This window comes from Empidonax traillii, unplaced genomic scaffold (assembly GCF_003031625.1).
Source record: "Empidonax traillii isolate 1590-97213 ecotype Southwest subspecies unplaced genomic scaffold, ASM303162v1 scaffold462:size771534, whole genome shotgun sequence".
Taxonomy (NCBI): domain Eukaryota; kingdom Metazoa; phylum Chordata; class Aves; order Passeriformes; family Tyrannidae; genus Empidonax; species Empidonax traillii.
This window is the reverse complement of record NW_020955655.1, coordinates 279,755-293,726: the sequence shown is the minus strand read 5'-3', so window position 1 is coordinate 293,726 and position 13,972 is coordinate 279,755. Positions and strand designations below refer to the sequence as shown.

The 13,972-nt window shown below is 50.9% G+C and overlaps 2 protein-coding genes across 3 annotated transcripts in view; both read left to right on the top strand.

Annotated features, from left to right (window-relative positions):
- LOC114063397 (tRNA-splicing endonuclease subunit Sen54-like) overlaps positions 1-6,632 on the top strand; it is an 8,979-nt gene extending 2,347 nt beyond the window's left edge. Inside the window, exons 5-11 of the mRNA XM_027895639.1 lie at positions 927-1,025; positions 1,317-1,369; positions 1,697-1,795; positions 2,923-3,557; positions 4,023-4,083; positions 4,781-4,897; positions 5,983-6,632. Coding sequence (XP_027751440.1) covers positions 927-1,025; positions 1,317-1,369; positions 1,697-1,795; positions 2,923-3,557; positions 4,023-4,083; positions 4,781-4,897; positions 5,983-6,133 — 1,215 coding nt within the window. The 3' untranslated portion in view covers positions 6,134-6,632. The remainder of the gene's footprint in view (positions 1-926; positions 1,026-1,316; positions 1,370-1,696; positions 1,796-2,922; positions 3,558-4,022; positions 4,084-4,780; positions 4,898-5,982) is intronic.
- A 2,138-nt stretch (positions 6,633-8,770) lies between these two features.
- Positions 8,771-13,972, top strand: part of LLGL2 (LLGL scribble cell polarity complex component 2) — a 33,514-nt gene continuing 28,312 nt past the window's right edge. The window contains exons 1-2 of one of the 2 annotated variants that reach the window (XM_027895632.1): positions 8,777-8,812; positions 9,484-9,623. The gene's annotated coding sequence lies outside the window, so the exon portion shown is untranslated. Of the gene's footprint in view, positions 8,813-9,483; positions 9,624-13,972 lie in introns of both variants that reach the window. The other variant, XM_027895633.1, reaches the window with a different exon arrangement.

Genomic DNA, 13,972 nt, shown 5'->3' with positions numbered 1-13,972 from the left:
GTGGCAGACAGAGGAGTGAGACCACGTTGTGATCAGTGCTCCCCTGCTTGCAGAAATACTGCTTAGGGTTCACTTGGACTTCTTTGCTGTAGAGAGTGGTTTTTTGTCTCTCCAGCAAAGCCTTTTATCAGTAGAATAGGTGCATTGATATAAAGGGGAACTTTTATCCCCTAGCAAAACTGAAAGAGGTTATGGGCATCTGATGCTATCCCTTACATCCTAACAGCAAAGGTTGGGCTTCTTTACCTCTGGTATTTTGATGAAGAGTTTGTAAACAAATTGATGACAATAAAATAGTTTTGTCAGCTGCTGAGTACAGAATCTCTCCCCAAAAGCAGAAAAGACCAGTCAGATGCCATCAGCCCATCCCATGGGAGAGGTGTGGTTCCTAGTGTTTTGTTTTCTTTGAGTAACACAATTTACAAAACCAAAAAAAGGGGAGAAAAAAGAGGCATAACCTAAAACTGCCTCCTGGAGATCAGTTTTCCTGTTTCCCCTATTCCCTGGGGAAGTTACCTATGGGATCTCATCCAAGGAGGCACCAACCGATGGCATCTAAGGGTGCCACCAATTCCTCTGCTTCAGCTCTCTCAGCTGTGCTGGTCATAAATGTTTTTGTGATTGTGCTGTGTCCTGAATCACTGAGATTGCATTTTGCTCCCAGCTGCATCCTCCAAACAGATGCAGCACTGGAGCAGGAGCTGAGAGCTGGGGGTGGGAACTTCTTCCCTGGCTGATAAACCCAGGGCATGGAGGAGCTGGGCATGGGAGAGGGACTGTAAGTAATCCAGGCTGGCACATGGGGAGAGATGGATATCATGTCAGGGAGGGTGAGGGACCAGCTGTCAGGACCAGTGGGAAGAGACTGGTGTGAGCTTGCATAGATTTGTTCCCTGGGATTCTCACTCCAAGCCTTTGCCCTGCAGGGCTCTGTCCAGCTCTTTTACAGGGATCTGCCCATGTCAATCCAGGAAGCCTACGAGACCCTGCTGTGCCAGGAGACAATGAGCCTGTTACATTACCAGGTGTGTTGGGACCTCCAGCTGTTGCAGGGAGGGTGAAGGCAGAGCCCAGCCTCTGCCACACAACCTCTTCCAGGGACTGGAAGCAGAGTAGGACAATGAGGGAGGGGAGGGGAGTCATTCACAGTTGTTCCCACTCACCTTCTTCCTGTTTCCCCACCTTTGCTTTGGGTCCTAATCCTGGCATTTTCTCTGCTGCCACTGCCACACTGTTCACTCAGTTGTGGCAAAACTGAAGTAAATTGTTTGGGTTTAGGGTTGTCATTTAACCCTCTTGCTTTCCTTTGCTCTAAGGTGTTCAGCCACTTGAAGCAACTGGGTTATATTGTACTGAGATTCGACCCCAGGTAACCAACTTTTCCTTTCCCCGCTGCTTTCTCCTTTCTGAAGGCCTGTGCCCACTGCCTAGCCCCAGGGGACAGCAGAGAAGAGGACTTTGGCCCTGCATTCCACCCCTTGGGAGGATTAAAGGCTAAAAGTGGCACTCTACCCTTCCTTGCTCCTCCCTCTTGAGGAGGTGATTGGGAACATGAAATGGGGCATGAACTGAGGACCGTCCTGATCCTGCTTGGGGATTTTCTGTGCCTTTTGTTTCTGTATCCTGGGGACTGAGCAGAAGGCTAATTCCACTATGTCACCCTGCTCTCAGCCTCTCTGTTGGTCTGTCCTTCCAGCACTGTCCCATCTCCCTACGAGAGGCAACTGAACTTGGAAAGTCACTGCAAGAGCTCTGGGAAACACCATCGCAAAAGGAGGAGGAGTTCCAGCCCCCGGTAAGGATGTGGCCCAAAGCCTTCTCCCATTCTCTCCCAGGCCATGCTGGCTCAGGAATAGCTGATTTGCTGCAGTCTCCCCAGGCCCTTGTGCCGTGGGTGATCTTACCCTGGCACAGTTACTCTTGGCTGTCCCCAAGCAGTGCAGCACTTTTCCTGAGCACTTTGCAGTGTTCCATTTTGTCACACATGTGCTTCATCCAGGGCTGAGAGGGGCAAACTGCTCCTGAGCCCCACAGCTGTGGTGCTGAGGTGCCAAAACAGAAGGGCAGAGAGATCAGTGCAAAAGAAACACAGGTCAGGTGTCTCCTCTTGCTCTTTTGTAGTGGGAGCACAGATACCACATTCACATCTTGCACTTACCCACCTCCTCAGTCCAACTTACACGCCAGGACTCTACAGCAGAGAGCACAGTTGGATCCTGGAGTTTGCCCGTGGCCTCTAGACGTTTCCAAAGTGTCAACAGAAACTGGCAGATTTAGTAATTTTGCGACTAATTCTGGGAGCTCCCAGGAGGTGGCGTCATCCTTTCAGAAATGGGGAGGAGAGGCTGAGCTGAGAGTCCCTGTTAACAGTAAATCAGTGCCTGAGGAGTCGTGAAATTGTAGGGATTGGGAGATTAAACTGCTGGTCTAAGAGTTGCCCCATCTTCTCTGGAACCAGGGACTGACTCTCCTACCAGTAAGAGGTGCTGGCAGGCAGGTTTCTGCCTGGTCTGTGCTGCTTTGGCTGATGCCCATCATGTCTGCATGGAGGTGTTTGGGTCAGTGTCTGGGGTGTGGAGGCTGCATGGCAGGTTGGGAACATGTTCCTATACAAATCAAGGCTGGGATTCTCTTGGGTGTTGACGTCAAACCTCATGCAGGACTTCTGAGAAGTTTATTCTGCCTTTGGCATTCACTGCTCAGTTTTGGTCTGCTTTTTTCCCTTCTCATTTGTCACACAAGCCAAGAGGTTGTTGTCAAGGGTTTGCAGACCTGCCTGGGGGTTCCTGCCACCTTTGCTGTCCTTCCTTCAGGCTTGGCAAGCTGTATCTTTCCTGTTAGCAGGGAGGAGGCAGGATTCAAAGGAAATCAAGTTCCACCACATGGTCTCCCTGTCTTTTATGCTGCTGTTTCTGTCTTTAGGTCACATGACAAGAAACATAAGGTATCTGAGGACCTTCCAGGAGCTGAAGGGACCTCCAGCAAAGATGGAGATGACCGTGGAGACTCCGTCTGCCTTCCCATGGATGAAAAGCCCTTGTCAGTGCAGCCAAAGGAGTCAGATGCTGGCAGTGCAGAGTGGGAGTCAAACCCAGTTCCTCTTGATACAGGACAAAAGGAGTCTGTGAGTCCCTCCAGGAGCCAGGCTGAAGACTGCAAGGAGAGCAGCACTGGCACCCGTGCACCCCGCTGGGATTTTACCACCATCACCTTTCCAAACATGGCCCCAGACCAGCCCTGCACGCACCTGCCCTCCCCTGACAACAGGCTCCTGCCCGAGAACGTGCCAGGGAGGGAGGTTGATGCAGTTTCCTGGTGCACACGCATCAACCAGAAACAGGAGAAGCTGACGCGGAAGGAGAGGAGGCAGCGGGAGAGGGAGAGCAGGTACAAGAGCAGCGTCAATGCCGACCTGGAGGTGAGGCGCTGCTCCAACTGGCAGGAGTACAAAGCCCTTTTGGAGCAGAGGAGACAGCAGAGGGTTTGGAAACGACCGTCACACCTCTGGGACCAAGCTGTCACACCACTTCTGCGTCCAGATGAAGCTACCTCGTCAGGTAGTGGCCGTGGGAGCTTGGCAGGGACCATTCCTCCCCCCCAGCTCTGTGAAACAGTGCCTGGTATGCTGCAGCAAAAGGGATGATGTGGAGAAGCTGAACATCAGTTTAGGGGACAGTGCTTTGAGCAGGAGAATCTTTCTATAGCCCACTCAAGTGCCAGGATAAACAGGGCCTCGGGAGGTCCTCTAATCCATTCCCCATGTCCTGCTGTATTGCAGAGTTTCCTGCTAGGCTGTTAGGCATGTGCAGTCAGGGCCAGCAAGATGCAAAGCAACTGCAGGGTGTTCTGGGCTGTGTGCTGGGAGGAGATGAGGAAGTTGAGGCCTTTGAAGTAGCCAGTGGTGACTGTGGTGCTGCCAGCCATTGTCGGGGGAGGAAGGCTCGTGGGTGGTGGTGGAGTGCTTGGAGTGCCCTGGGAGGGAAATTGCTGGTCTGATCCTTTCCTGTTCCTTCTCCCTCCAGCTGCGCTCCTCCAGCAGATCAGTGTGCTGCAGCCCTCCCACATCCTGGATGGAGCCTCCCGGTTAGTATCCAGCCTGTCAGCTCGTAGCTGTTTGGGAGCAGGGGTGTCTTGTGACCGTCCCTGCTTGTGAGGTCTGTGGGACGCTCACAGTGGCAGTTTGGGAGCTGCCTGGCATCCAGGGTGGCAAGAGAATCCAGTGCTCTGCTCCGTGGCCCCGTTGCATCTGTAGTGAGGGGCTGACGTTCCTGCAGTAGCAGGACAATCCAGGCCACTTAAAACAGCAGAGTTGCTCTCTTACCCTGCTGTTCCCTCTGCACTCCAGCCTGGTAATCTCCCTCAGAGGTTTGGTTTGGTTTCTCTGTGCCTGGTCCCTGGACTGTGCTGCCATCCCAGCTGTGGTGGTTATAAAACCCTGGCTTTGGGACTGTGGTTCTGCACCTGCCTCAGAGTCTGTGTGGTGCTCGTGTGCAGTCCCTGCAGTGCTTTGCTCCCGTCTCTGTTAGTGGTGCTTCTTGCGAGGGGGTCTGCAGAGAAGGGAGTGTGGCAGATGTGGGGCAGGATCTTGCTCTGGTCCGTCTACAGGAAAGCTCTGGAAAGTAATTACAACGTTTGCAGGGTCAGTCCTTTGAGGAGAGAAGCCTTTCAAAAGGTCCAGAATAGTCTGGCCTCAGGAGTTCCTGCTGCCCCTTTGCTCTGCTGTACATGTACCCTACAGTGTTTCTATCCCATGCTCATGTGGGTGTGTTCTCTTCTGCAGGCTGCAGGAGGACCCAGAGGCCATGAAGATAGACTTCAATGTCTATCAAGCAGACGCTGTGTCCAGGTTCAAGAAGACAAACCCTGGGAAGCCTTATGTCAGGATGTGTGTTCGGAGGTACCCAGGAGTCTCAGGCTGTTTTCTGCCACATTGCAGTTGCTGTTGTGGAAATGAAGTCCTAATGATCTGTAAATGAGCCAGCATCTTGTGAGCTTTGCAGATCATCAGAGTGCCTCCCTGGAGAGTGTTCCTGCCTAGAATGTTTTTTTTTCATTCAGTTGCTCCTTTGTTGGAGGCTGTGGCTGACAGTTCCCCCAGCCCTTGCGCTCAGCTCACACTGTTGGATCATCTGGTTGCTGCTCATGTCTGAGTATTACTGGGAGTCAGGAATAAGAAGCCGCAGCTGTTTTTATGCAATGCTTGTGAAAGTCAGGTAGAGCTGTATGGTCCCTGAATCCTCAGTCAGTCAGTGCAGATCCCTATGGATTTCTGCAGAGTTGAACCTCCCTAGAGCTTGCTACAGGCTCTGGGCCATGGCTTCAGTATTTTGATCTTTGTTAAGTGTAACTTTAAGATCAGTATGAACAGAGGGTAGGTGTCCTGTTTCTTGCTGGATCCAGAACCTGATACTTAAACTCCACAGCCAGGTACAAAGTTCAGTTTCTGCCTTTACTCAGTTTGCTACACTAAAACTGTCCCTCTGCTCTCTGCAGCTGTAGTAGACAGAGCAAGGGAGTTGGTAATGCAGTCTTACGAAGGTATATCCTGAGCAGTAGGATGATCCTTGTTGCATAAATTACTTTCATTGATGAGCAAAGAGACTCTACAGAATTAAAAGGAGGGAAAAGCAGGTCAGATGTTGATTGCAGCAACCTAAAGATCTTCCCTGCACAGAGGTATTGAGATGGCACTGGGCTGGCAACGTGCCAATATCCCCGTGAGCCGCATCTGATAGGCACAGTGGGGAGCAGGGTGCAACTGCCCTTGTTTTTTTGGCAAAGGATTCAACAGCTCCCAGTTCCCGGCATGCTGTGTATTCACTCTCAGGGCTGGCAGCCTCCTGCTTTGACTGGAAGGGTTGTGGAGGATCACTACCAGCTCCTCAGGCCAAAGGGAGCTGCTGTGATGGCTGGCCAGGACAGCTTTGCCTCTGTGTTCCTCTTGCTTTGAGAACAAACAGGATGTTTTTTTTCTCCCTGCAGCTTTGATGAGCAGATCCCGTCCCTGCGGGCTCTGAAGCAGGTTACGTACCTGAGCGGGGACGTCCCGCTGGTCTTTGCGCTGGTGGATCACGGAGAAATCACCTTCTATTCACTGAAGGAATTCAAGTTGCCTATTGATGTTAGTCACTGAAGCTGCTGTCACTTGTAGAAATGGTATGGGATGAAGGGAAGAGCTCTACTCAGGATTTGTTGTCCTGATGGATCAAATATTACAGAAAATAGAACCTGGAACCTTGGGTAGTTGACCACATTATGGCTGTTACAGACTTCACCCACCCAGATGGCTCAGGCATAATAGCATGATTTACAGCAAGCAAGTGTGTATGGCTTAGCTGGGCATTTCTGGACTGGAGAAAACACTGCTTTGTTCTTGAAGCCACTGGTTCTCCAGCTTTCTCACCTTGTGGATCACCAGTCTCCCTTTTTGTATCATCTTTCGCTGAGCTGCGGACCGTTAGAAAACACCTTGCTGGTGATCCTTGTCACATGTTAAGAAGCACTGGGCTACACTACTTGAATGGTTGGAGTGTCACTGAGGTCAGCTGGGGACAGAATAAGCTGATCAGTGGTGGTGTCCTGAGCCTCTGTCATTCAGCTGTGCCAACGGCCGTCAGATCAGATTCTGATCTGAAAAAGGCACAGCCATAAACTCAGTCACCTGGAGTAAAGTTTCCAGACACTCGAGAGCAGGAAAGTGTGCCTTGAACATAATTTCATCAGGCAGAGGTCACTGAAAGCCCCAGAGCATTGCAGATGACACCTCAGCCTTGTGCTGCAGCAGCTGTGCTAAGCCATGTCAAAGTTTGACCAGCACTGTCTCTGATAGTCTCACCAGGGCTGAACTGCAGCCCCTCTGCTTCAGCCCAACATCCTCTTTTCTGGCTGTGCATCCTTGTTGTTTCTCTTGCAAGTGAGAGATCCCTCAGTAAAGAAAAAAGCTACAAATTCCTAATGAGCCTTCCAGTCCTGTGGCTGTTGTCCTCCAAACTGAGGGTATCATTGCTCTCCACCAGGATATCCTGGTACCAAATTTGCTTTTGCCTCTATGCAAGAAGTGCCAGGCGCCAGGAGATCTGCTCAGTGGATGGAAGTGAGCTGAGCATGGCTGTGTTTTCGTACCAAGATTTTCAGAACTGTAATAGCAACTGGTTTACATGTGTTTTGTTTGCTATTTTTTTAATTCTTTTTGGAGATGTGGAGAAGGCTGAGCAATAAAAAAAATCTTTTTCCAACAATGCAAGCTCCTCATTGTGGTCCTTAATTCCCCTAGAAATGTTAAGTTATGCACAGGGAGACTGTGTGGAGGCTACTGGGAGCCCAGTAGCAGCAGCTGGTGAGTGCCTGCTCAAGGTCACACAACCCTGCCTGTCTGGATCCAGCTGCTGCCCTGTTCCCCGGGGAGAGCAGTGTGACTCAGAGCCTGGAGGTGTCCTTACATCCGCGTGCAGTTCCTGTCGGCACACCACTCTTCCTCCTGCGTGGTCAGAGGTATCGTAGCCCAGGGTGGCAGAGCTCTGCTGCCAGGCTGTGCCTGGTCCGGTTTCACACACACACACACACCCCGCTTATCAGATGCTGCGAGTCGGCGAGGCTCTGCTGAGGTGAGGGTCTGACAGCTCCTCCCACACTCCCTCCCCTTCCTTTTCCTCCTCCCGGTCCTGCTTTGGCTCCGACAGTCCTCTTCAAAGCCGGCGTTGGCAGCTTCACCTGCCCTCAGCACTCTCCCAGACTGTTTTACAGATTAAAGGCAGTGGGAAGGGAGTTTCTAAGAACGGGTGCAGCCGGGAGAGCTCCAGCCTGACCCACAGGGCTCATGTTTGTCCTGGAATTAGGTCAAACTCACTCCTGTTGATTTCAATCAGTCTCACCTCCTTATGCCAAGGTGGAATTGTATCGATGAACTCTACGAGAGCCACCCAGTGAGTTTCGCTGGGGCAGAGACTCCCTGATTCAGCAAAAGACAATTACAGTTTAATAACCACTGCAGGGAGGATTGAGAAACTGTGGCTGCCTTGCTCAGCACCACAACATCTGACAGTGCCTTTACCAGGATGGGAGCACGATGCAGACTGATACCACTGCTCCACCTTGACCTGCGATGCACATCAGCTGGGTGTTGCAAGAAGACAGAAAGAAATACTCTAATTGAAAAAACATCACTTTTGGAAGCGTGGGTGAAACACTGACTGTTCCTGGCCCTTTGTCAGAGGTACTTTCAAGCTTTTACATGGATGCAGAGAGGTCGGCAGACCTTGGGCTGCCGTTGCACTCTGCATGGGTGCAGATTCCTCGCTCAGCAGTTGTTCCCTGCTGCAGGACACGGGCTGGCTGCTGCAGGGCAAGAGCAGCATCTGTGTCCCTCTCTCCGGCGAGAGCTCTGACTTTCCGTGAAGTCTTTATGTTTCTTTGCCACGGCAGGCCGGCACCTCCGGGGCTGGAGGCGGGCGCTGTGCCGGGCCTGGACGCGGCTTTCCCGGCTGGTTTTCCCGGCTGGATTTCCCGGTGCCAAGGCGGGGGTCGGTGCCGCTCGCTGATTGGCTGCGGCGGGCGGGGCTGCTGAATTATTCATGAGCGCGCCGGATGAAAGTGAGGCGGGGCCGCGGCCGCGTTTTCATTTGCATGCGAGGCCCCGCCCCCAGCGAGTGTTTGCATAGCGCTGTTCCGCCCACCGAGGGGCGGGGTTTCTGAAGGCTCCGCCCCCGCCGCGCCCCTCCCGGAGGTGCCCGCGGAGCCGAGGCCGCCGCGCAGCGCGGGGGGAGCGGGCGCGGAGCGAAGCGCGGCCGGGGCGGCCCGGCCCCAGCCCCCGCAGGTGAGCGCCGCTCGCTGGGGTCGCGGGGGACGCGGGGTGGGCTCCGGGGAAGGGGTCCTGGCAGGGGGGGGTCCGGCCGGCGCGGCCCCGGCCGTGCCCGCCCGCCCTGTGCGGCGCGGCCCCTCCGGCGCGGCCGGCAGGTGCTCGCCGGGGCCGGGGCCACTTCGCCCGTGCCCGGGGCTGCCCGCGCCTGCAGCCCCCGCGCACCGGGGACACCGCTGCGGGCTCCCCGCGGAACTTCCAGCGCTGGCGCGGAGCGGTGTTGGGTTTTTGTTGGCCGTTCTGGGGTTCGCTGCGCTGTGTCTGTCCCGGCCGGAGCGCGCAGCCCCCCGCGGGTACCGTGCGGCGGCTCCGCATCCCGGCACTTCCCGGGGGAGGTGGCGGCGGGGACCGCGCCGGGACTTCCTGCTCGGCCCTCGGGGAGCGGGGCCGGGCCGGGGCTGCTCCGGGGCCGCCGTGGGGGGCGGTGGGAGCTGCTCCCTCCCCGTCTGCCGTGGGAGATGCCCCTGCCCGTGTCCAGCTGCTCCCGAGCAGATGTGATGAACGAGAACTGCAGGGACTCCCTTGGGACTCCCCGTTAGCGTTTTCTCTTTATTTATTTTTATTTTCCCCTTCAAATCCCTGCCTGTATTAAGATGCATTGTGTTACCGGTTCTTTTTCCTCCCCAAAGTTTTCAGAGTTTCATGGGTGAGGGACCGTGTTGCTGTTAAGAGGCTGCAAGCAGGTGAACCAAAAAGGTGAAACAAGTTTGCCTCGGGTTGCCCTTCATTGTGCCATTGGAACAGGCTGTTGCTGACATCTCTGCTGGAGGTGAGGCTTTGGAGAAAGCTTTGTGTGTTTGTGTGTAGTGTTGTTGATGGTGTAGAGCAGGCAAAGCAGGTTCTGTGTTTCTGCAGTCAGCGATGAAAAGCCTTACAGTGATGTGGGGACAGTGACGAGATAGGAGGACAGCTCTGCTGAGATTGTAGTAGTAAAAACTGCCCGTTGTAATGTCTTACTTGGTGGGGAACGCTGCTCTTTGTAGTCATCTGAGAGCACTTTAGTCAACTGGAATATCTGGCTTTACCTAGTCCCAGGTGAAGCTGAGTGCCCAAAGCAGCTGCCTGGTGATTTTAGCTTTGATTTGGGAAGCTGGTGCTTCTGGCAAGCGGAATGCAAAGCGGTGGCAGGTCCCAAGGGTTCTCCGTGCATCCTGGCACGTTCCTTGTAAGAACAGCCCGGCCCAAGGAAGGGACAAGGATGATCTCTGCCAGCAGTGAGCAGTCCCTAATCCCATTCAGTGCTGCTTGTAGCCTCTCTAGGGGCTCCACAGAGTCCGTGGTATTGGCAGGGGAGAAGAGTTTTCAAACATCTTCATAGGATGGTGCTGAGGAAAGTCTTTTATTTGGTTTTGAACAAATTGCATCTGCTGTAACAGCTAACCAAAGAAAAGTATTGGAGGAGTTAAACCAGTTGAGAGCCTTCTATCTTCTGGTGACTTTCTGGTATGGTAACACAATTATTGCTGGGAATTGCTTATGGAAGAGGTGTGTCTTTCCTTGGCTGACATAGAAGCTTGAGAAATGTCAGAGAGTAAGAGAGGCTTTAAACATATGTGTTGCAGTTAGAACATGGCAGTAAAAGTGTGTGATACTGCTAGTACCCTGATCTTTCTTTACAGTACCAAAGGAGGGGCTGGTGGTAGCTGAAAGTTTGGCTTCTGTGCAGAAACTGGTATGGAAACTCCGATTCTCATATAAAATTTTCTTCTAGCTGGCTCTCTTTGCATTGCTTTAAGAAGCAGATGCTTCTGTGGTTTGCTCCATTGACCCACTGTGTGTAAAATGCTGTTCCAAAGTTACAAGCCACTCTCGCCTTTGATTCACGCTTCTCAGCAGAGCCTACAAAGAGTTTTGCATCATTTGCAGTAACGTTGTTCAGTGCAAAGACTTTGTTCTGCTGTAGTGTTTTGAAACTTGGTGTTGTCATGCTCCCATGACAAGGAGAGCACAATAGGAGTCATAATGACACACAAGGTTTGCACAACTCGTAAATTCATTGCAGGTGGGCGGTTCCTGGTAACTCCAGGCACAGAGCTGTGGAGTACGTGAACTTGCCCGAGTTGTGTGATTGGTTCCCAGTTATTTCCCAAGAGTTCTTCGAGAATTATCTCTGAGCTTTTATTTAATATTTTCTGTGCTTTGGGAGGGCAACCACCTGCATGTGGTGTTGCCACAGTCTGTTCATTGTTCACTTAACCGTCTGCCTCTCCAGGTTCACCAAAACAAGTCATTTTTGGTTTACCTCTGACTATGCAAGGTGCACCTGAACACTCTCCTGTTTATGAAACTGTGAGTTGCAATGGATCAGCAATTGTGTTGTGTGAGGGAGATCTCTGCATGGTCTTAAACTGAGATTAATGTTAGAGCACCTTCCTTATCCTTGGAAAAAGCAGGTGGTATCTTACACTTCCAGTCTTCCCTTGCTTTAGCTGTTCTGCTTGGCTTGTGCCTTCTCCATGAGCATCAGTCTTGACAGTGTGTCACAGCCAGGCACAATGGTAGAGATGAACAGTTAAAGAACAGCTAGGTCTTCCTTCATTGATGTCAAGCTAAATTTGTTCTTGAACTTGTAATTTCACGTTGAGTCATGTCCAGTGGCGCCTGTAATCGATAAGTGTGAGAAGCTTGGTATTTAAACGATGCTTTGATGATTTTTGTTGGTGTGAGATCACTGGTGCTGAGGAATAGCTTTATGCTGTGCAGTCGATCCAGCCTCTGTTCTGTTGTTGCTGACTGTGTTGGTAACAGGAACAAGGCAGACTTCTGGGTGCAGGAAAAAACCTGGTTCAGACAAGGCCACGGCGGTGACGGTTTGTTCCAGGAGCACTAACTGCCTGCAGTTCAAATAAAGCTGCTTGATAAGGCCTCTTTTCTTTTAGCAGGGTTGATAAAAGTGTTATCAGATGCATAGATAGAAGTTCTCCCTTTAAGGACCTGTAAGCAGGAAGGAGTGCTGAGGAAGGAATGAAAAGGAGGCCTAAAGCAAGGCTGGATTTAAGAGTTCTTGAGATACTTGGTGGCATTTTTAAAAGAAATCTCTTGGACCATATCCCATTGAAAACGTGTTCAAGTTGAGTAGAGGTTGCCAAGGAAGCACACAGAGGGTACCTTGCAACTCATCTACGTGAGCAATATAAACTCATTATGGGTATGTTTTTGTTGTGGGGTTAACTTGAGACCATATCCACACTTAATAGTGTCTACACAGTAAAACCTTCTGACCTGGGCTTTCTTTTCTTGTAAGGCTGGATTAACTTGTGTGATTGGGACTTCCAACATTGGTTCTCTTTTACTTTTGGCTGGAAACTCCACTCTCATGGGAGGACATAAACAAAAATTGCAGCAAATTTCTAAAGAGGGTAATTCCCCTCCAGCCTGTGCCAAGCTGATGGAGAAAATCCAGAGTGTCTCAGCAAGCTGTGCATGGGCATCAAGATACATTGCTGTGTGCAAAAGCAGTGGAACCAAAGCAAAACATGGAGCTCTGAAGGGATTGGTAACGTTCAGCAGTGAGGAACAATTAATGCTTCTCTTGGGAAGAAGCATTTGCCTTTCTGTAGAATATAGAATATTGAATATAGGGTCTGTCAGGGTTTATGGTAAAGCACACATGCCACGTCTCACACATCTGAAAAATGAATAGAGCTGAGCAAGGAAGACAGAATGAAATCTGGTTTTGATGTTAACTGCCCCTTAGTCTGTGATTGGAAACAGGATCATCTTGAAACTCGTGCTTTCATTGCCTTTCTGTATGAATAGTGAAGAGTTTTTGTTTTGTGTCTGGGTTTAATCAAATGAGGTGAAAAATTGTACTTAACTACAGCAGGAGCTCGATGTTCAGGGCACTCTGAGCTCTGCTCTCAGGTGTCCATGGACCGAAGATGAGCAAAACTGGGGTTGACTCAGCCTTGGGCTACTGTTGCCTCTGAACAGCTGTCCTCAATGCATCTTAGAAGAAGGGAATGTTGCACATAGTTTCTGGTAAAAGACTCATCTTTGAAAGCCTAAAGAATTGTTTCCCTGGAAAATAAGAACATTAGATACATGCAGACCTGGCATGGCTTCAGAGGCTACTGCAGAATTCTTCTCTGGCTACTGGTGGCCACAACTGTTACCATATGGTTGTAAACGCTGACTGGCAGACAACTGCAGAGCACATGGGGTTGGAGTTTTATGTAAGACACCAAAGGTGTGTGGGAGAGAAGCTGGTCTGCTAATATGTAAATGTGCATCTGGAAGATAAGATTATACAGATTTCTTTCTTTTTTTCTAGCGTTGGAAAAGATACTTGCTTATTGTACTAAAGCCAAAATTCTTCACATTGACAAGAGCCTTGTAAACTTGTAATAATGATTCTGCTTGGAGGACTTGAGCTGCAGTGGGTGCTGTCCCTTCTTTGCTCAAAGCTGCTTTTGCTCTCATCTCCTCCCATGCTCAGACACTCAGTTCTTTGGTCAGGCATGAAACCCTGATATCAGTCGATAAGAAATGACTTTTTTCGTGCCTCCTCTGGTGGTAGTGGACGTCAGCCTTGCAGGATGATGGTTCTTCAAGTGAGTTACTGCTTGATGAGGAGCTATTGTGCTCCTTAGCCTGTTGAGCAAGTTGTTGTGGGCTGGAGTGTGAATGCTGGAGTTGTTGCATAAGCAGGCTCAAAGAGCACGCTTCTGGATGCAATTAATGCTTCAGGATAAAACATTCTAGCAAGGTGTTAAATATAAAGTTGTGTCTCTGTCAAATCAAGCCCACTCTTCTTTCTTTGCCCCTAACACTGAACTTGTCTCTGCTGGCACAGCTGAGGTCTCTTCTTCTAAAGTGGGGAGGGTAATTAGCAGAGTTTCTCTGTGGGTTTGCCTAGTTTAACAGGTCCAGGATATTGATTGACAGTGGGAAAGGGTGCGTCTCCTTGGCACTTTCCTTTCCTTGTCTGGCTGAGGGCAAGTTGTGTGTTATACATGGGTGTGATATGTTCTCCTTGCATAGCACAGCACCTTGTCACTGCTCTGTAGCTTTTGCTAACTTAGAGTGAATGTAGCTTTGTGTAAATATGTCCCCCCCTCAGGAATGTCTGGTGAAGGAAGACTTGTGACCTGATAGAATTTTTGAAGTTTCAGTTGA